We start from the raw sequence: 22596 nt of genomic DNA, 5'->3' as shown, positions 1-22596 counted from the left end.
TTCCTAAATTCTAAATCTCAAACATCTCATTCCAACTAAGTTAGAATCCTTATGTTTAAGTCTTGTGAAAAATCACAACTTCTTCTTTAGGAAATTATCATAACCTGAAATATCTTTAGAAAAATTAGATCCCAAAAAATATTAGGTTAAGAATTTTTTGGATCCATTCTTTTAGGATCTATGGATTAAGATTAGGATTTGGGAAAACCCTAAATAATCCATAAGCTAGCCGCCCCTAAGGTTGTGAAACCTTAGGTATTGCACTCCAAGAGTGGCGGCCGGCCATCACAACAAAGTGATGCCATAGTTATGGATAAGACCCATAGATTTCATCGTTTGCTTGATCACGAGTAAAACTCATGTCAATACATACATGGAGATCAAATCACTATGCATCTAAACACATTTATGAATGCAGATCATGTTTCAATAATATGAAACTCTTTTCAAATTATTGACAACATGAATTCCATGCACTCATAAATCTAGACAAGATTCATTTCATTCCATGTGTTTTTATCTCAAGAACTTGAAATCTAATTCCAAGAACTTCTAAAAAACACATCCAAGCAACTTATAATCTTATTTTATTTTGACCAATAACATGCTATATACCTTATATAACATATTCCATAATCAAATAAATTTCTTTCCTTGATTATGCATCAACAAGAAAACATACAAGTTCTTAACATGTACAAGGAATTCAAAATTCCAGACTTAATTCGCATTAGAAAAAATCATAAAACGTGTTGAGAAAAAAATTCAAAACACCATTTCGGCATTTCCAATGTGTTAATCAACCTATTTACATATCAAAACAATTGTCACTTTAATTTTTAAGCAATCTTATACTTAAAAATTCAAAATCAAATAGTTGCTGCTAGAATTCAGAAAATTCCAGATTCATTGACAAACGAAGAACGGATCATATCTCTTTCGATTCTCATCGAAACTTGAATCCTTTTGAACCATTGCGTCAATCAAGATTTTTCCTCGCAGAAAACAATCCCAACAAAATTTTAGGACTTGTTTAAAACATCCTCAAAAATTCAAAATTACAGCAGCTGCTGCTGGAATTTAGAAAGTTCCAAATTTGTCGACGAATGAAGAACCGATCATATCTCTTTCGATTCACGTTGAAACTTGAATCCGTTTGAACCATTGCGTCTATCATAATTTTTCCATGCAGAAAAAAATCCCAAAACAATTTTAGAACTTGTTTAATGCATCCTTAAAATTTTGTAATTACAACAACCCTTGCTATAAAATTACAGCAACACCGTTTGGTACAATATAAGTAATAAACAAATACCAAAGTTGCTCCTATTGAGTTTAAACGTTCCAAATCAGATCCTCACATATTGAAAAACATGTTTTAGGATCGATAACGGTCAATCAAAAATTCCCGGAGCAGTTGAATCAAGATTCAACACAAGCAATATATCATAAAGCCGATAAACACAAAAACATGTATAAAATCTAAACTAGGTTTCCTTGAAGTTGGCTCTGATACCACTTGTTGGGGATCATGTGCTAATAAAATTAGCCACAGCAGAATACCAATCCCAGAAATTTTTTCTTCAAGATAAACAAGGCTAGACAATTTAAACTAACATATTTAGAGTACTTACAATCGAAATCGGCCTCTCCTAGGCTACTAGGGCCAGTTGACTTTGAAGCTTGCTTGTTGAATGATAAAGAACGTGTTCTTCGGGTTCTTGACTCAACCTCTAGATCTTCTCTGCGATGACTGAATATAACTATGAGTGTGGACTCACAACTTGAAGTAGTAAATTAACTGTCTAACAATTGCGTATAATACTTCACTATAGCCATCTATTTATAGACTTGGGTTACTTCTTCTGATAGGATTAGAAGATAAACCAACGATGTAGTTAAAATTGCATAGGAGTCATAGGAGGAGTAGAACTCCTCCTCCTAGCTACTAGGATACATGGCCAAGGGGCGATATTATCTCCCTTTGGCCATGCATTAACCGGCCAATGGGGAGATAATATCTCCCCATGAATCTAGGATAGGATTTTAACCCTATACCATTGCAACATATTTTTCAACATGGACTTGGGTTTTATCCCTAATTAAGGCTCAATGCTTCCTTATCTCTACTTAAGCCCATAGAAATTAATTCCTAAGCCCATACCAATTAAATTTCTTAAGCCCATAGAAATTAATTACTAAGCCCAATCATCTCATAGTAATGAGCCATTTAGGAATCATATTCCTTTGGCCCATGTTTTATTAAATAAAATAATCCAACATAAATAAATACATAGCCGAGACTTATAATATCTGGTCAATTTACATCAGCTCAAAGAGGGACCTAAAGGAAAAATACAATTAGCTATAAATAGGTATGTGAGAATTTCACGCGACCCTATTTAATCACAATTGATTCCAATAAACAAATGTGATTGTACTCTAATATGTATTTTCAAATTAATGAATCAATCCCTGTGACATACTTTTTTATTACATATTACCCCCTATGGAATCATTCCGTAGTCAAACCAAAATACACTGTTAATTAGTTCACTACCTCTTTTTCTTGATACTCATGATTTAATTACATGATATATCATTTTTGTACCTTGTGAGTGTTTCATATCACCTTGCACAAAATAAAGTTTTAGTAAATTGCACGGAAAGACTCAGGCCCTAGTTTCAGGATAATCAACCTCATTAAATCTATATCAAGGGGAATATTCCTATCACTTTGTTTCATGACAAAGGATTTGGATTCCTTCTTGAAGAAGGTGTTCTCACAATGCTACATGCGATCTCTCAATGCACAAAAGTTTTGACCAGTTATTTGATCTCATTCTTGTACATCAAAATGACCTATACTTCACATTTGAGTTCGGAATCTTCTCAGCATTTAGAGTAACTGTTATAAGTTGTCGTGCACGTACATCATTCTTAATCACAGTGTTGAAAGAATGATGACTCACGTGGTCACCGTTTGGTGCATGACACTATCTTGCACTTACACTAACATATCAACCCGAAGCTCTACCTGCTTCTCCTAATCAAGATAGATCGTTAAGGTTGACATGTAATAGTCTAGATGGATTTCTCAGTTCCATTTACGACTATGGACAATCTTTTATAAATTACAAGGACCTATGACTATTATCTTCTGTGTGATAATCTCATTACTCGCACCTTAATCAAATACAATGTAACTTAGGGTGCTTACATGTATATCATATGAAATAATCAAACATATATGTACATGTAAAGCAATAATATATATATGTGTGTGTGTGTGTGTGTGTGTGTGTGTGTGTAATATTCAATATTATACAATTTAGGAAAAAACAACTTAATGCAATTGGAGTTTTGGACACCAGTTCCAACATCCTCCACCTCTGTCAAAGAGATAGTCCTCTAGTAATGGTTCCGGGCTCTTCGGAAGGAGGAATACCTCTGTGAGTCGTGCCAGTGTCATTATTTTGTAGTGCAACAAGTGTGGAACGACACACCCTGGGAAGTGTTTGACCAGATCTAGGGTACGCTTTCGGTGTGGCAAACTTGGCCTCTTCGCAAGGCGATGCCCCATGACAGTCTCTATGAGTCAGAGCAGCTCCAGCGTTGCACAATGTAGCAAGTGTGGGAAGCCACACCTAGGCGAGTGTTGTTGGGGAACGACTAGAGCATGCTTCCAATGTGGCCAAGTGGGCCATTATGCCAAGGACTGTCGCCGAGTCACTTCTAGGAGTCAAGGGTCTCAAGTGAGCAACTATTAGCTGAGACAACTTGCTCAAGTAATGGTGTGCCCATTCACACCTGGCAATGTGGAAGCTGATGCAAATGCTAGCAATGCAGTCACATGTACTATACCTTCATTCGGCAGTGTTGCTTGCGTCTTGTTTCATTTGGGTGCTACCCATTCTTTTGGCTCATCTGCATTTGTGAAGTTATGCAAGATGAGCACCGAACCCTTAAAATATCATGTGAATGTTTGGGATTTTCTTAGGTTGGAATTTTAGGTTAAAATGGGAATGGGTTTCGGTTTTTGGAGAAATAGTAGTTGGTTTTTGAGTTGTTTATTTAGGGGATTTAGCCCATTGAAGCTAGAATGGTAAGGTTTGAAGCTTTTCGTTGTAATTTCATTATACCAATTGGATTTGAAACTTGAAATCATGTTGATTTGTGAGAGTTCTAATTGGGTCTGAAATTAGGGTTTATGTTTGGAAATTTTTGGGGTTTCGATGGAGTTCTTTTCGAATGGGTGTGTGTGTGTATGAAGCTTGGGTATTTGATTTGCTATAATGGATGAGTTTTAGATAATGTAGTTTTGATTATGTTTGCTTGTTATGGATTGTTAGTTGTTTTGCCTATGCAAAGGATTGAGTTCATTTGGTTTTGGTAGTGACTTGTGTTGGGTTGATTATAAATTGGTATGGGATATAATGAGTATTGCTATGTGATTTTGTAGAAAATCTATGGGTGTTCTCACTTAGGAATAAAGAGTTCACTACTATTGGTTATTGGGTGTTTTAATTATGTTATGAGGCCTTGATTTAGAAGGAAATTATTTATGAGTTTGTATTGGCTTGTAAGTATGGTTATGTGGTTTTGAGTGCCAGTAGATGAATTTAGTTATGTCTATGAGCTTGATTTGTTGGGAAGGGTTCGAGGCTTTTATGACTTCCTTGTGGATGCTTTGATTTAACAAAGTTATTTGGAATTGAAGATGTTGGACCTATATGTTGTTTAGGAGTTTTAAGTAAGTTAAACTAATCCTGAATTAAAGTGTTGGGCAACGTAGTTGTAAAGATATAAACCCGTAGGGTGTGATAAAGGGTAAATATGCACTATTAAATGTATTGGTTAAGATTAGAATGTCATAGAGTTGTAAATTGTCCAAAATAACCTTAAGTCAGTAAGTATAAATTAGTTATTGACTTCAATTTCTTTGTTCCTGTGTCAAAGAAAGATTTTACTACTGCAATTACATCTTCACCAACAATTGGCCAACCTACCTTAAAGAAATCAACAGAAAATCTATCTTGGCCAGGAGCCTTATTACTCTTCACAAATATAGTACTCTTAATTTCCTCACCAGTAACAACCTTCTGCATACCATAGATCTTCACCTCTGTTAGCTGCTTCTTTATCAAATGATTCATTCTTCCAGCTTTCCTACCATCGAACTCATGGCCGAATAAATTTGAATATTTGACACTACTCTCTCTATATGAGCTGTAAATTCAAATTAGGGTTTTGATAAGTTTATGTTTTGTGTGAGGAATTATCGTTTTTGGCTAAGGGAAGAGAAAAGAGAGCTTGTAACCTCATTTTTCACAAGATGATCAAGAACGAACCCTAATCACACGTGCGCATAAGTATCGATCATTGGTCAAACTACGTTACTCCTGTATTCTTATATATTAATTTTCTTTATTTGCATGCATCAATTTCGTTTATTTTACACAACAAGAAGTAATTAATACACGTGAAGGAAGTTTCTAATAGAATGGCAGATATACAAGGATACTGGCTTATTTTTTAAAAAAAAAAAAAAAAATCCTGAAAAGCACAATACATCATGCGTAGTGCAAACATACAATCCTTCAAGTTATCATTTCAATGCATACTTTTTGAGGCCAGGAATATGAGTATTCATAAGGTAGTCTTCCCAGTCAATCCATTTCGGATCAAAGCCAAACAAATGCACATCGACACCACTCTCACTTGTTGCCATTCGTAGCTTTTCTGTGTTTGAGTCGTCAAAGCTGTATGGAAATGAAAAGCTTATTCTCATTGGATACAACAACAGAACCTTTGGTAAATTATTTAAGCACCAAAATAAGTCATAAATACCTGCCCGTAAAGAACGCATATGGTTTGTAAAGTTCAGCCAATCGCATCATTGACTTTATGTTTCTCTTAAGATAAAAAACCTCATCCTGATTGTATTGGCAAATCACCGTACTCACTATTTGAAATACCTAGAAATAACAGGATCAAATTAAAGAACACTTGTGATCTTAAAACTCTTGTAATTAGTCACTCTCTCAAAAGCCAAATGGGCTGCAATACAAATTTGCTACCACATTTTTCAGGATAAAAAGAAATAAATAAAAATAAACGTATTTTCCCTTGACATACCAAGTTACCATGCCTAGCCCCATTAACAAGAGTTGTCACATTATGCTATTTTTCAATAATTTTAGTTTAAGCTAGAAAGAGGCTAAAACATATTATTTTGACTTCGATGGTCTATATAAATAAGCTACTTTCCCTATGCTTTTACACTGCTTTTGTTTTTTGAAATTTAAAAAGAGAAATATGTTATTAGAAACAAGAACCAAATAAACCCTTAGCTTTCAATTTTTGCACATAATTTTGGTTATGTATTAGACTTAGACAAACCTTGAGTGGCAGTATATATCGAATAGCCATGTATGTCCGAAAACTAGCCATACTTCTCAAAATTATCACCTTGTTGACTTTGATTGATTTTCCACTTTTACTAACCAACGGATTTTTGGTGAAGTACTGGCGGATCAAATTTCCAAAACTAGAAAATTTTAATGGATTTCTCCAAGAAGACCCCATATGGAGGATGATCTCCGAAGATTGATTTGCATAAGCTACCATGGCCACGATCATACAATTTACCACCATGTCTGCTGGTATCTGCATGAGTTTCGAGTTCAATTCTGGAAGCTTAGTGAAGAAGTATAAATGGACGAACACAGGAGTGAAGCAATTACAAGTAGATGAGCATGTACATGTACTTGCATAGATTGTGAAGAATGATTGTAACTCACTATATCTAAGATTGTCTCAGCTGGATGGCCAAGAAAGCATTTCAATTTCCCTTTACCATAGGCAGCGACTATGCCGTCAATGGTTCTGTAACGAGTAAACAAGCATGAATTAATTATTAAAAAAGGAAGAATGAACTAATTCTATTTTTTTTTTTTCTCTATCTAGTCTTCTTGATTAGTACAAAACAATATTAGATCTTTTCTCAAAATTGTAGCTCCTATCTATGTATTAGTACCTCACGCCTTCAATCCAGCCAGAAAATGGCTCTTTATAAGTACTGGATACCATGGTGGGCCGTATGATAACAAGGGGAAGGTTCTCTCTAAAGCGTCCTAAAAGCATCTCTCCCATTGCCTTTGTATAGACATAGGTGTTTGGCCATCCATATAGTTTTGCCCTTGCAGTTAATAAAAACAATTAAACAAAAACAAAATAAATCAAAGCCATAAGGACAAAATCAAGTTATCAACTAGAGAAAAAAGATACTATTATTACTTCACGAAAGTTATTTTGAGTACTACATGATTCGCATTAAGGTGTCAACTTAATATTATGATTACTAACCAACTTTTCACTACAAGAAAATTGGTCTTTATCGACCAAATTATAAGCAGTGACCAAAATGTCATTGCTGATAAGTATTTATTAGTGACAACATTTTCTGGTCATTGTTGATACTCTAAAACATTTTGTTTTTAGTGACAACAGAAATGTCATAGTCAAAACATCAGTGTGAATATTTTTCACGCTGCAAGATGCCACAAGAAGATATTAGCAATGACAGTAGTCATTGCAAATAATTAATCTATTTGTGACGATTACTGTTGTCACTAATACTAGGCTTTTAGCTGTTGTTGCTAATATTATACAAAATTTCAGTAGTATATGTATTATATTAGTATTAACAATGACACTTGTCGTCACTAAGAAAATGTATCATCATTGACATTACTGTCGTCATTGATATATACATAATATAAGTATTATATATACTATATCCATATTAGTGACAACTATAATCGTCGCTGATAGATACATAATATAAATATATCATGGTCTTCGCTAGTGCTATAAAAATTTGATATTTGTGACGAGAACATGATCGTCACTGATATTAAAACAATGTCATTTTTAATAATAAAGGAGAGTAATTGGCGCCACATGAAAATTCCCCACAAAAGACCAATTCATGGTCTAAATTCATTCTAACATTGAGCTTTGCCCTAAGCTTTTTCTGGCTGAAATATTTCTCTCTCGCAAATCTCTCTTTTTGTCTCTTTCTCTATTGTCGAAGCATTGAGCAACAACCTAATGTCTCCATTTTTAACTGTTTAGAGGACTACCATAACCACAAACTTCAAAGTTTAAGTGTTTTTTCCATTTTGTCATAACCCATTAGCTGAGAGGTTTTTTACACATTACACAACACCATTTTTTTCCCACAAAAAAAAAAACTCGAATCTCACTCTCCTCACCTCTCTTTGTGTCTCAGTGTCAACCTATAACGTTTCACTCTCTGTCTTCGCTTTAGAGGCTTGATTTAGGGTTTTAGGCTAAAATTGGCAAAAAAATCTGAAGGGCAGTGGGAGTGAGAATATGTACTAAGTAAAAGAAAAAGTTTTGTTTCTTAGGGGGAGTGTATCAGATGAGGGTGATTAAGCCCTACTAAGATAAAGTTTGACTTTTGACTTATCAAACTTCTTATTTTTCTTGATAACCTAATTTATAATTTTTTTGCCTTATTGGATAAGCTTTCACACACTATACGCGTGACATGAGTTGAGTGAATTTTCAAGTCTCATATTTGTAGAAAATCTATGCTCATAAATTTTTAAACATCTCATATATATTTTTGGATATTTTTGTTGCGTTGCTATTTGACTGATTTCACAGTTTCAAATACATGTGTGTTTTGGTTCTATCATTGACAAAATCACTCTATGTGCCTTTTTCTTTTTTCTTTTTTTTCGAGACAACTGTTTTGTTGATCCTGCTTATTAATTGTTCAGAACTCTCTCCACAATTTTACTTCAAAGGGTCACTGAATTGTCTTACCCTATTTTTGCTCAATTTTTTTTTTTTTTTTGTACTAGGTTTGTTATTTGAATATTCTAAACTATTAGTTTCTGGGATATTTTTACTCTTTTTTACCTTTGTCCTATTATGACAAAAAGGAGGAGTAATTTTATTTTTTGTTGTAACCGTTTTGACCCAGAATGGCCAAAGAGGGAGTTTGTTGGGTTTTATTGATTGGCTACATTCTGATGACAAATGGTTAATTAAATTGTTGAAGAATCTGGGACACCGATCACTCAGAAGACTTTCACAAATATATTGCAAGAATATTAATCAAGAAAGGAAAGGTTTGAAAAATAAGAATATTGCAGAATATTGATCAAGAAATGAAAGAGTTGAACAAAGAAAGTATTGCAGAATATTATTCAAGAAAGAAAATAGCAGTATCTTGGAAAATATTCTTTAGAATTTACAGCTCCTGAAAATTCGGTCTCCCAGATGAGTGTCTGGATAGCCAGACGTCGTGTTCGGACACAACTAGCAGAAAGTCAATGTTCCCAAGAATGTCTGGGCTGCCCAACAGAATAGCCAGCGAACACAAGTTCCAGAAAGTCCCTATTCTGCATCATGCCAGACACAAAAGACTAGACAGTGGACACAAAATTTTTTCATGCATATGTTCGGACATTAGGGCAACGTGTCCGGACACGCATCACAGAAAGTTTACTTTCTGGTACATGTCCGGACATGTGATGACATGTCCGGACATGTGATGACATGTCCGGACACCACCGACTAAAAATCTGTTCCTAATTTATTTTAAGGTTTCCAGAGCCTATTTAAAGGGGCTTCTAGCTAGTTTTTCTTTAAGAATTTATGTAGAGAATTCCATTGTGCTAATAGAAGGTTTATTAGGTATAAACATTTATGTGTATCTCTCATAAAGTTTTTCATGTATTTGGTTGTTCAACTGTTCAACCATTGAAGTCTAACTGGAGAGGAGGATGAATAGAAGAACTCTCCAAACAGGTATGAGAGAGAGGCAGACAAGTAGGCGCTTGTTAGAATTCAAGAGAGTGACTACTGCAAAGGGTTGTGAGGACGAACTTCTTGTAATTAACTATTTCTACTAATAATTGATTTCTTGGGTTTGGCTGCTCCGGAGTGGTTTTTCTCTTTGGTACAAAGAGTTTCCACTTTGTAACTAAATATACGTGTTATTTATTTTTATTGCTTTACATATTCGGTTAACTGTTTGATTGAGGTTGCTTAAGAGTCTATATTTGTTTTGAAAGACAACGTCTCAAATCCCGATACATAGTCGCGGCAATTAAAACCTTGAATTCAGTCACGTTGGCCAATGATTCTGGTCAGCTCCAAGATTTGGGGGCAACTAATAGTCTGTATTTTATCCCCCTAAGCCTAAGTCAGACAGCCCATTTCCAGTGCTGAACATCATTTTGGGCGCCGCAAAAAAAAAAAAAAAAAAAAAAAAAAAAAAAAAAAAAAAAAAAAAAACCAGGCTGCGAAGTACCTAAACACTCCCCTCACCTTTAATGATTCAAACCTCGATGTATGAACCACATGCAACCTAGTCCAAAGCCAACACGTGACAAGGTCGTATGAGGGAAGAATGACCATCGATTGGAGAGAACATAGTTCAAAAGGGAAGTAAGTACTCCATTCCTTCATTTAAAAACACACAGTAATTAACTCCATAAATCTTGCTCTCGGGGAAGAAGGATTTTTTTAGAGGTTTCAACTTACTTAGGCACCGGAGATATTCCTGCAGGCTTCTAAGCCATTTTTCTCTATGATTCCAGGAACTGGGCCTTGGTGTGGAGTTGGCGGTGGTGCAGATTTCAGCATCATCAGTTATGATGGCTATAGTTGAAGCAGAATTACTAAGACTTTATTAATTTGCATATATAAACGAAGACATTTCCTGACCAACGTGAACATCGATCTGCTACCAAATGGAATAAGCCTCCTCGTGTCATGTCTCTACGTTGTTAGGTTCTTCAATACTAATGCTTTCCAACAACGGAGCATGCTATTATACTATCGCTATTTATAATTTTTATTCAACGATAACTTTTTCTTTTTTAAAAAAAAAAACCTAGATATTTGAAAGATGAACTGATCGTATGGGTTAGAATTGTAAAAACCTTTTAATTCCAAGATCCTTCATGGTGGATGTGATGGCTCCTACAGTGGCACCTTGTCCTCGTAGGTTGTTTAGGTACTGCTCCACAACTTGTTTCTCTGCTTTGATATCTAATCTTGAGGTTCCATTGAGTGCCTCTTCCATTTGAAATGGGCTCTCTAGTATTTGCCCCTTCTTTTCGCCGCACACGTAGGCTGAAAAACAACATCAATCAATTGAAAATTCCGCCCTTAATTCTTTTGTTCCGCGTAGAACAGATTGAATTAACGTAAGAAAAAAAGTAGGGGGAATTCGAAGCTTTATGTACACAAACCGGTTGATACATGGAGGAGCACTTTTAAGTTGATACAATTCCTGGCAAAGCCCAAAACATGCAAAGCGCCAAATGTATTGATGCCCAGTGCGACGTCATATCTAAGAGAATTAATAATAATAAAAACCAATAATTCAAATCATGTCATCTGTGGTTTAATTATGAATATTTATTAAACAATATTGTTTTAAAAATTGAAACTGGTAATTAAATGACTCAGTTGACCCATTCAACTAATTCAATCAATCTAATCATAAACATATTTATTATAATTTAATTAAATGAATATCATAACTTATTTACTTATTAACTTGAGGCATGTATTAAATAATCTAAATAGTGTATTCACACACACACACAAAAAAAAAAAAAAAAAAAAAAAAAAAAGGGTAGTTTTTTTTTATAACCCTTTTTTAGGAGGAAATTTTGAGTTTTTTTTTTTAAAAAAAAAAATAAAATAAAAAAGTGTTTTGATGTGATATAATAGTGAAAGATGTTCTAAATTTTTTTATGAATGTTTTGTACTGAACGCTATTTGTTAATGTTTCGACTTTTTTTCTTCTTCATCAATATGAAAAAGAAAAGACAGACAGGTTAGCAAAACACCCATAAGATCTATTGAATACTCAAGACAGAAATTTTTAAAAAATGTGAGTTTTTATATTAAGTATTTCTTCTAAAATTTGGTTGATTTCATAATTGAGAGCAATTACGAATTCAACCCAGTGCGCGCTGATCAGTTGAAGATTTGCTAAGGTTGAACCCAATTTAATAGATGGAATATAGTTAGATAGGAAAGTGAATCTATCGAAATTCAAAAGGGACTATAGTGATTCTTTGTAATTGGGGATCCATTTTATTTTTTTTTTATTCTTGTCTCTTTCCTTTTTGTCACAATTACTTGAAAGGAGCTCCCCGCCCGAACTAGGGTGTCCAGCTCGGAGCAGAGAAACCTCCCCTCGACTCTCTACGCCGGCAGGAGCTCAACTGTTTTGTCAGGATACAACCCCTATTATTAAATCCATTAAGGGCTTCAAAAGTGATTAATTTATAAATCAGGGAATCCTATTCTTATGTTAAAGAGAGAACTTCACTAATAACACCCGATCTTTCATCACTTATACAAAAAAGTATCAAAGCTTTAAAAAGTGTCAATTAAAAGTATTCCTACCTTTCATCAAACGATGTGGTAGCGGCAGAATTTAGGATGATGTCTATTTCTTTCCACATATCTTGTCTTCGTTTAGAATCATTGACTCCCAAATTCTCATAAGAGACGTCACCCGGGACTGCAATAACCTTTTCAGATATAAAGGAATCTAGATTTGCACCCCACTTCTCCCGGACAACTCTAAATAAATCCTTTTCAGTGACCTGCCGAAAAATAATTAAAAGTTAAAAAAAAAAAAAAAGAACGATGATTCGTCAGATGTCCAAAGACATATATATATATATAGGTTAAGTTGCACCTTGAAAAGATGTCAAATATGTGAGTTAAGTTGCACCTTGAAAAGATGTCAAATATGTGAGTGGTTAACGTAGGATAATTGGGCTCAAATTGATCATAAGGTTAAATTTTTGTAGTATCTCAGTACATGTTATATTATAATTTTATTAGAAAGACCCATAATTTTTTGCAATATTTACTTTATTCCAGAAAAAAAGAAAGAAAAGAAAATGGGGTACCTCATTATGCAAGCGTTCTGTGGCAGACGCAATATCTGAAGCTCTTACGAGAAGATAAAGCCTTTTGACATTTGGTTGCACTCTCAGTATTTTCTCCACAAAAACTGCGTGGATAGATGGAAGCAAAGTTACTGAGTAAAAGCATCATATCTTTTCAGAAAACATACACACACAAAGAGAGATCGAGGGTACCTTTTGCTAGAAAGCCAGTAGCCCCTGTGACTAAAATAGTCTTGTTCTCGAGAAATTGGAGCATGCTTTCCAACCCCATGAGAGAGAGAAAAAAGAATTGATGAATGATCCGTGGGCCGTGGCGGATGCATTTATAGGCCAGCAGGGGCCGTAGCCTTGCTGGAGTTAAAGAAAGAAAAAAATTCTTCTTAAATTTTCATTGCTAGCTAGAGCTAATGGCCTCTACTGCCTTACCTCTTCTCTAATGCTAATAGACCACCTAACCCCACTACCTTTTCCTTTTCTTTTTTCTTTTTTTCATCTTCTTCTCGTAAGTATGTAAGACAAGTCACTGTATTGGAGGATGCATTCATAGGCTAGCAGGGGCCAAAAAAAAAAAAAAAATCTAATAAATTTTCATTGCTAGCTAGAGCTAATGGTCCCTAGGGCCTTACCTCTTCTCTAATGCTAATAGCCCACCTGGCCCCACTACCTTTTCCTCTTTTTTTTTTTTCTTTTTCTTTCTTCTTCTAAGTCTGTAAGACAAGTCACTGAGACAAGCTTTGGTTACTAGTACAAAATGTAGGAAAAAAAAAAAGTTCACAATAGGTTCAAGCTACTACATACTAGGTCCACTAGTGTCAGGGACTTTACATGGGAAATGAAAAAAAAATATATCAATCATGTGGTGGAAGCCAAGAAGTTAATGAGCAAATGAAATTGAGAAGTAAAAAGTTTGAGATAGTCTTTGTAGAACCAAGAAGTGCATGGAGATATCCTCTCGATTTTTCTGAGCAGAAAAAATTAATTTAAGATTTCAGTTGAAGTATTTTGAACTTGATGTACATATTGATTCGAAATTACAAAATTTGACTTCCATTGCAGAATTATTTAAAGGATTGGCTGAGAGAAAAATCATTTCTTGGCATTTTTTTCTTGACCTTTAATTTAAATGTCAGTATCCTATCTTTTATTGTGACACATTGTTGAAAAATGTCAAGAAACCAAAAAAAAAAATCATTCCTAACCTTTTACGAAGTGCCAGAATATTTAATTTTCTTGACACATAATTTTAAGTGTCAGAAAAATTATAAATTTTTTTTGACATTTAAATATATGCCAGAATATTATAATTTAATGACATAAATTAAAATTCTTGTCACTTACGCATGTGCCAGGAATTTTATTTTGCAAAAATCGAAACCCCGTATAATTAGTTTTCGTTTGGTGCTTGATATTCTACTTGGCCCACTTTTCTTTTAATAACTGGCATTAAATCTTCATTTACTCTGATAATTAATCGATCATCTCTCTCTCCCTCTCTCTCTCTCTCTCTCTCTCCTCCGGGACACAGCGCTGCCCTCATCTCGCCGCCGACTACACCACCGACTCCAGCCGCTGCCCTCATCTCGATCTTTCAACAAATCTTTCCATCTGTATGTTATCCTCTCTCTCTCTCTCTCTCTCTCTAAATCTCTTCCACTACTGAGGATTTAGGGTTTTATTCTTCTGTGAGGTAAAACTCATGATTATGCTGTAAATTAAGATTTTGCTGCATGTTCTATGTAATTTAGGGTTTTATTCTTCATTGGAGAGAGTGCATTTTTTATGCCGATGATGTATATTTGGTCCGCACAGTTTACTCTGGAGATAGGTACTTTACTCAAATACTCTTGAAGGTTTTAGGGAAGTTGGAAATTGTACTTTTTAAGGCTTTCGAGTCTTTTCTTGCTTGAAAAACTGATCTTAGCTTGTGACTTTGGCACCTTCGATGAATGAAATTTACCATTTTGTCAATCAGAGTTTTCTGTTAATCCTCTTCGAGTTTATTGAATTCTTCATTATTTTCATCTGTACTCGAACTAATTAAGTTGTAGAGAATTTTGTGACGTAGTTTTTGATAAGTAATTTTGTGATGTAGTTTTACTAGCTAGGTTGGATGATTAAGGTTGCTAACTCCATTCCATGTCAATAAAATACACCCAGAAGGAAAAATTCAGAAAAAGAGAATGCAAGATGTTTTTTTTTTTGTTGGAAGCTCGTTGCCTGGAAAAAGAAAGAAAGAAGAGAAAATATAAAAAAGATAGAAAGCTTTAACAAATACAAGATTCAAACTCCATGAGACATCCCTATATACATATCTTTGATTGTTGGTTACTAATTGTGGCTTTCAAATGGCTATCTGATAGCACGCTCTGTTCTATTGTCCTTTTACTAGACATGAGGGTTTTGTTTGAAGTGCGGATACAAGAAACTTATCTATGTTTTGCCCTTATTTTTTCTCTTCAAATATAATTGAACTTATTTGCCTAGGAAACAATTTGGATGTTTTGGAACTTGGGTTTGTATATCTGTTAATTTTTCTGTTTGGGAATTTTATATTTTTCATTTGCGTTGCATAGATATAAGAAGCTCTTGTCGTTGTGTCTAAATGTTGGCATTGGAATTTTGAGAGATCTTGTTGATCCTATTTCTTAATGTTCTTCTTGATGGTTTCACATAACAGCATAAAAGTGTTTGTTAAATTGTCCCAGTGACCAAGCGGAGTTTTCATTACTATATTGCTAATTTTTAGATATTCAGTGAATTATTGGGACCCCTCAGAAAAAGGTAAGTAACAGAATTTTGATCCTATGGTAATTTTGGAGTCCGTATTGGGATAGTAGCCATAGTATGGACAGTTTTTAATGGAGCATATGTACTTTTTCATATGTTACCGGCTACTGGTGTACAAATTTGACCATATTTTGTCTGATTACCTTTCATTATTTAATCATTTCAGGGTTGCTGAAAGATCTGCAGATGCAAAGGCTTAGGCTCAGAGAGCCTCTATCCAAATTAGTTCTTGACAAGGTAAGCTCTGATGGTTATTGTATTGCATTATCCATATCTTGGTGGATTTCCATCTGTAAATGTTATAAAAAATGAATGCAGCTGTTCAATATCCATTAGAAGATGCAATATGCTTTAGATGTTGTCAAGTTATTAAATTTGTTGGAAGTGTTATAGACATATGTGAAACCTATTAAATTTATGATCTCGTTATTCATTTTTGTCATAAATTTTACCACATTTGAACATGCAGAAGGTTCGAATAGTTAACCATAGCTGGGACATGGGTACTCTTTCTTATGCCTCTTACCAGTTCACGGCAGCTACCAGCTGAATCTCCATCGAAAAATTGTGCTACTATATGGTGTCTATGACGTCTCGTTAAATATTTAGATACATCAAAAAATAAGATTGGATGCAAACTGGAAGTTGTTGTGGGCCTTGTGGCCATGTAAATTGTGTACTTCTCATTTGATTGTAAAATATTTTGTGTTTGTATGATGTTAACGATTGGTATATATACATTACACCTAAGATGAATCATCGATACTTGATGATTAGCCATATATTTACACAATCTGCATCTCAACCTTTCACGCAAATCCAATGTATTAATTAACCTGGATCGATCAAAACCCATTCAATGAATCTATTTGACCTTATATTAGCAACTAAATAGTTATTGAGAAAGCTATGGAAATACCATTCAATTATGTGCCAGGAAACCTTTGGAAACCAAGGTTTCCTGGCATATATACAATGTGCCAGGAAACTTTGGTTCCTGGCACATAATATATGTGCCAGGAAACAAGAAACCAAATTTCTTGACACATATATCATGTTCCAGCAAATCAAATTTCCTGGAACATAACTTATGTGTCAGGAAACAAACTTTCTCGACTACAAAGCTGCGACATTAGAAATATGTGAGGAATTAAAGGTCAGGAATAATTTCTTAACTTTTAATGTCTACTTTCTGCCACATAATAAACGCCAAGAAAGACCTTTTTTGTTTTTTGTAGTGCCACCTATCCCCACCACCTTTTCCTTGTTTTCTTACTTTTTCTTGTAAGTTTGTAATACAAGTCACTGAGACAAACTTTGAGTATAAGTACAAAACGTAGGAAGAAAAAAAGAGTTCACAATAGGCTCAGGCTACTACTAGTCTACTAGTGTCAGGGACTTCACATCGGAAATTACAAAAAAAAAAAAAAAACGTCTCAATCGTGTGGTGAAAGCCAAGAAGTGCATGAGAAAATGAAATGGAGAAGTAAAAAGTTTGAGATAGTCTTTGTAGGACCAAAAAATGCACGGAGATTATCCTCTTGACTTTTCTGAGCAGAAGAAAATTAATTTGAGATTTCAGTTGAAGTATTTTGAACTTGATGTGCATAATGATTCAAAATTACAAAATTTGTCTTCTATTGCAAAATTATGTCAAGGATTGGTAGAGACAGAAAAATAAATCAAATACATACCATCTTATTGATAGATTGATTCGTCATGTTTTGACTCTTCTAGTGTTTACACTAACTACTAAACGAGCATTTTCAACTATGAAAGTTGTTAAAACAAAACTTCGCAACAAAATGGAGAATGAATTTCTTGCAAATAGTTTAGTTGTCTATATTGAAAGTAAAATTGCTGAGAGCTTCAATTTAGATTCGATACTTGATGATTTTGTTTCTCGAAGAGGACGTAAACTAAATTTTTAAACACTTTATATTTCTGTATTTTTGTACTAGTGCCAACATGTTTCATTGCTAATATATTAATTTTGGCACACATTTATGAACTTTTATAATATAACTTTGTGATCCACATTGTGTGACAAATTACTCAAATTCTATTTTAAATTGTGTTTATCATATTTTTAGTCTCGCCCTTCCGATCACAATTATCTGTCTCCGTCACTGAGTCACTAAGATAAACTTTGCGTACAAGTACAGAACGTAGGGAAAAAAAAAAGTTCACAATAGGCTCAGGCTACTACTAGTCTACTAGTATCAGGGACCTTACATGAAAAAAAAAAAAAAAAAAAAAAAAAAAAAAAAAAAAAAAAAAAAAAAAAACAAATAAACAAACGTTTCTCAATCGTGTGCTAGAAGCCAGGAAGTGCATGAGAAGATGAAATGGAGAAGTAAAAACTTTGAGATAGTCTTTGTAGAACCAAGAAGTGCACGGAGATTATCCTCTTGAGTTTTCCGAGCAGTAGAAAATTAATTTAGAGAAGATATATATATATATATCAAGGGTATGCAAATAATTGTTTTTACTAACCACATCCACATCCGCATGTACGAATATTGGATAGTTGCGAGTAGTAGATGCAGGCTGTTAATATCTGTCCACATGTACCCCCTATCCTTAAATAAGGAAATCAAATAATATATTAACATTAAAGTCCTTTTTAAATAAAATCCATTTCATGTTGAACAGTGCGAGGTAGAGATTTTTTTTGTCTTGTGATAAACATTCCCATCATAATTTACAAGGAACAACTAATCAGCAATAAATTATGATCCCAAGTCCCAACTGCAAACTAGATCCTCCTTGCATGAGATATGATTTTTTCTTTTTCTTTTTCTCCTCTAACATGAGACATGGGTTACTTCAGTCTTCACGCAACATTCAAAAATACAGGATTTATGATTGAAGTCCAACGATTATGATGCCAGGCAGAACTAAGATTTTTCTGATAGTGCATGATAACAGTAGAAACTAAGAATTGAAGATTGAAAAGGGAATTCAAGAAGAGAGAAAACAACAAATAGGGAAGAGAAAGACTCTAGTTGCCCTAAATAAGCAAAGAGAAAAACAACTCTGAAATACTGAAATTTAAATGATATTTCAAAACTTGAATTCCAAAATAATATAGACCTAGCTCTATATAGGTTAAGTTTGAGTACTTTCCAGCTAGAATACTTGGAGAAAAGGAAAGAAATAAAAATACGAAAATAACCCTAAACTTGGATACAAAGTAAAATATTTGTAAAGAAAGTAAAATATATATATTCTAAAAATAATCTTCAAATATTTTGTATGATTCTTTCCATTCTTGTATTAATTTTATTCAAAAAATAATCTCCAATTCTTATGCATGATTTTCTCCTACATCAGTTTTCCCAGGTTGGAAAGAATTCGTCATCCAATTCGAATCATCTTTGCCTCAATCTTTTGGATGTCCAATTAATCCATTCCATCCGGAAGAGAAACAACATGCAACTCATCACAACTTGATTGTGAATAATAGATATGGATTTTCTTGCACCAACTTGAAATAAATCAATATTCACACGTCTTTCATTTATTTTCTCCAATTTACGCTCCATAAAAATCTTCAAAGAATGATCAATTCTTTCTTGACCACGAAAATTAGAATTGTAATCCAACACGCCGAAACCAACATCCAAATTATTACTAGGAGAATTCAATAGAAATTTTTCAATCCCAAGTAAATCAATATAACTAATTTCCTCATTACTCAATTGAAATCCTTCATTATTTAGACTTTCATCAAACACATGGTAGTCATTATTTTCTTCATTAAATTTTATTGTATCAACCATAAAACTTATCTCACTCAATAAATCCTCTTCGTCAGGATAGATGTAATAGATTGGTGAAGAGATCCAATCTACGAAAAAATCTTCCTCAATAAATTTATCTTCCCCCTCCACATGAGATGCATTTTGTAGATGGGCTTGAGACTTGCTAATAAGAATCAAGGCCGTGAAAGTGCCAAAAAATTCTGGAAATTCAACTCTAAAGCCTAAGTCTCCATGTCGCTTATTCCAAACATGTTATTCCCAAACCAAAACAAGATTGTGATACAAACTCTCGAAATTGGATTCTAAATCGTGACCATCAATATCGCAATGCATCTCCATGTTTTATACCATTAGATGCTAGGTTAACTCTGCAACCTGCCTCATTCGGAGAATTCCTCATTCTGAACTTGTCTATGCAACCATGATTACGACCACCATTCATGAAAACTGGTAGAAAAAAAAAATAATAATAAAATAAAATTACCCCAAGAAGATGCTAAACTTTGATATCAACTCACACCAGGCAGAACTAAGGTTATTCTAATAGCATATGATAGCAACAGAAAGTAAGAATTGAATATTGAAAAGGGAATAAATAATACAGGCCCCGACCTTTAAATAAGGCTAAGTTTGAATACTTTCCAAACATAATATTTAGAGAAAAAGAAAGAAATAAAAATCAGAAATAACACAAAAGTTGAAGACAAATCAAAGTACTTGTGGAGAAAGTAAAATATATTATTCTAAAAATAATCTTCAAATATTTTGTATGATTTTTTCCATTCTTGTACTGATCTTATTCAAAAAATAGTATTCAAATCTTATGGCTCAATTTCTCCTGCATCAAATTGGAGTCCAACGTGCAAAATAAAATGGAAAAAAAAAATAATAATAAATAAATGTCAAGAAAATAGAAAGTATCTAAATATTTTATTCAACTACAAACTGCTCTCATTATAAGTTTCCATTTTTTTCTCTCTATTTCTCTAGTCAATTCTTCTCTAATTTCATTATTTTCCAATAACTTACTGTTCAATTCCTTAAAATCATTTAATATTTTATCAGTGATTAAAAAAATAAAATAAAAAGGGGTTAGCTACCAAGGACTCGGTCAATTACTTGCATTAATTTTTTTTATTTGATTTTAAGAAATATTTTTAAACTAGTTTGTCTTTCCTTGTGCAAATTGAAAGTGTTAGATATATAATCCTATCATAAAGATTAAAGTCAATTCGAAATAATTCTTTTGACAAATCAGGTTTTATTGTTCTATTTTTAAAATTAATTTTATTCTAGTCGTAATATATATATATATATATATATATATATATATATATATATATATATATAAATCGTGTTTATTTAATTTATAAATATTTTAATTATAAATGTCTACTAGAAAATATGCATCTGGATATGAAAAACTTGAAAAGAAAAAGAGAGAAAACTAGAAAAATTAATTGAATCCCAAAAAGGATCTCTAAATAAGTTTGTTATTAGCAATAAACAAAATATAAATGATAATTTAAGTGAAAAACTCATAAATGAACAAGAAATTCAACAAAAAGAGTGAGGAGATAATGAAATAATACAACAAAAAGATGACTTTGAAAATAATGACAATGATGTTCAAATATGTAATATAACAATTCTTGATGAATAACTTAAAGGAAAATTTAGAAGAAAATAAAATACTAGTGATGTATCTGATTATATTCTTTCAAAATTTTACCACCCAGGTCAATAGAAAACAATTGATGCAGAATTAAGAGATTTATATTAGAAAATGGTCCAATAAGAGACAACAATATAAATTTTCCTAAAGATGAGAACTCTAGATATTTTTCTAGTACATGTTATATATGAAAATTTTCAAATGGTGAAAAACATGATAGAAAATGGCTGGTCTATTTAAAAGATATATATAGATCAATTATTTTGTTTTTGTCGCAGGTTGTCTAATTCAACAGCTAGCAAGTATAGTAGCTGTTAAAAAAGCATAACTCTCTACTTTAACCACTGTTTATCCTATTTTCTCTCCAACAATTCACTCTTTACTTTTTTAAAATATTATTTTTTAATCATTTTCTTTACTTTTTGTTTTCATTTCTCTCTCACTCTCCGGTCTCCCCCAACCCCAACCCACTGCACTACGACGAAGAAGAAGCACCCACCGCACCAGAGTAGCACTTCAATACCGCACCACTCAACCATCGGATCAGCGCCGTTCAACCACCGCACACACGACGTCGATCCACCCACAGCCAGAGCAAAGGAACCACCGATCAGCACCGATCAAGACTAATCCACCGGAAAAAGGGCACAGCTGAACCACCAAAAAAAAAAGCCACAGAACCACCAAAATCTCCAGACAAGTCGAGGATCTGGCGGGCCCCAGCGGAATCCACCTCCAGCTTCACTGGCGTCAACCCATCCACCAGACGTCACCTTGGTCTCCCACAACCCCAACCCACTGCACTACGACGAAGAAGAAGCACCCACCGCACCAGAGTAGTACTTCAATACCGCACCACTCAACCACTGAATCAGCGCCGTTCAACCACCGCAAACACGACGTCGATCCACCCACAGCCAGAGCAACGGAACCACCGATCAGCACCGATCAAGACTGATCCACCGGAAAAAGGGCACAGCTGAACCACCAAAAAAAAAAAGCCATAGAACCACCAAAATCTCCATACGAGTTGAGGATCTGGCGGGCCCCGGCGGAATCCACCTCCAGCTTCACTGGCGTCGACCCATCCACCGGACGTCACCCATCATCGATCCATGGAAGATCGGGGCTCATACTGTTGCTTCCATTGTTAGATGAGGGACGGAGAGTGACAGAGAGGGACGGAGAGGGACGAAGAGCGATCGGAGAAGGAGAGAGGGAGAGAGAGAGAGAGAGAAAAAAATTAATAAAAAAAAGTCTAAACACATAAACAGTGAATAGCCAATGTTGGCTATTTACTGTTCATATGTTTAGAAAAATGGGTAAAGTAACCATTCTGTTGGAGAAAAAAAAAATGCAAAAAAAGTTAAATTTGACTATT

The 22596-nt window shown here is 34.0% G+C and overlaps 1 protein-coding gene and 2 long non-coding RNA genes across 3 annotated transcripts; 1 reads left to right on the top strand and 2 right to left on the bottom strand.

Annotated features, from left to right (window-relative positions):
• Positions 1 to 5473: 5473 nt before the first annotated feature.
• Positions 5474 to 13333, bottom strand: LOC133875658 (fatty acyl-CoA reductase 3-like). The gene is made up of 10 exons (XM_062313857.1): positions 13179 to 13333; positions 12987 to 13090; positions 12472 to 12674; positions 11301 to 11401; positions 10989 to 11181; positions 7040 to 7201; positions 6804 to 6888; positions 6403 to 6669; positions 5851 to 5978; positions 5474 to 5762 (listed from the first exon to the last, which is right to left on the bottom strand). The coding sequence occupies exons 1-10, from the start codon at positions 13255 to 13257 to the stop codon at positions 5609 to 5611; spliced, it is 1476 nt and encodes a 491-aa protein (XP_062169841.1). The 5' UTR covers positions 13258 to 13333; the 3' UTR covers positions 5474 to 5608.
• LOC133875659 (uncharacterized) lies at positions 9216 to 10980 on the bottom strand. Its single transcript, XR_009901471.1, has 2 exons — positions 10588 to 10980; positions 9216 to 10506 (listed from the first exon to the last, which is right to left on the bottom strand). It is a non-coding gene; the product is annotated as an uncharacterized LOC133875659 (long non-coding RNA).
• A 1003-nt stretch (positions 13334 to 14336) lies between the features above and the next one.
• On the top strand, positions 14337 to 16553 carry LOC133876420 (uncharacterized). Its single transcript, XR_009901535.1, has 3 exons — positions 14337 to 14593; positions 15940 to 16010; positions 16243 to 16553. It is a non-coding gene; the product is annotated as an uncharacterized LOC133876420 (long non-coding RNA).
• Positions 16554 to 22596: the final 6043 nt, after the last annotated feature.

This window comes from Alnus glutinosa, chromosome 8, assembly GCF_958979055.1.
Source record: "Alnus glutinosa chromosome 8, dhAlnGlut1.1, whole genome shotgun sequence".
Lineage (NCBI taxonomy): Eukaryota > Viridiplantae > Streptophyta > Magnoliopsida > Fagales > Betulaceae > Alnus > Alnus glutinosa.
Note: the sequence above shows the minus strand (reverse complement) of the source record. Positions and strands in the feature narration are given on the sequence as shown.

Bases quoted from the DNA above. Each gene is read 5' to 3' on its own strand.
- LOC133875658 (XM_062313857.1), bottom strand. From the start codon at position 13,257: ATGGGGTTGGAAAGCATGCTCCAATTTCTCGAGAACAAGACTATTTTA. The intron at 6,889-7,039 runs GTACTAATACAT...TACTCGTTACAG, and splicing joins GGCTGGATTGAAGGCGTGAG to AACCATTGACGGCATAGTCG. The intron at 6,670-6,803 runs GTGAGTTACAAT...AAACTCATGCAG, and splicing joins CTGAGACAATCTTAGATATA to ATACCAGCAGACATGGTGGT.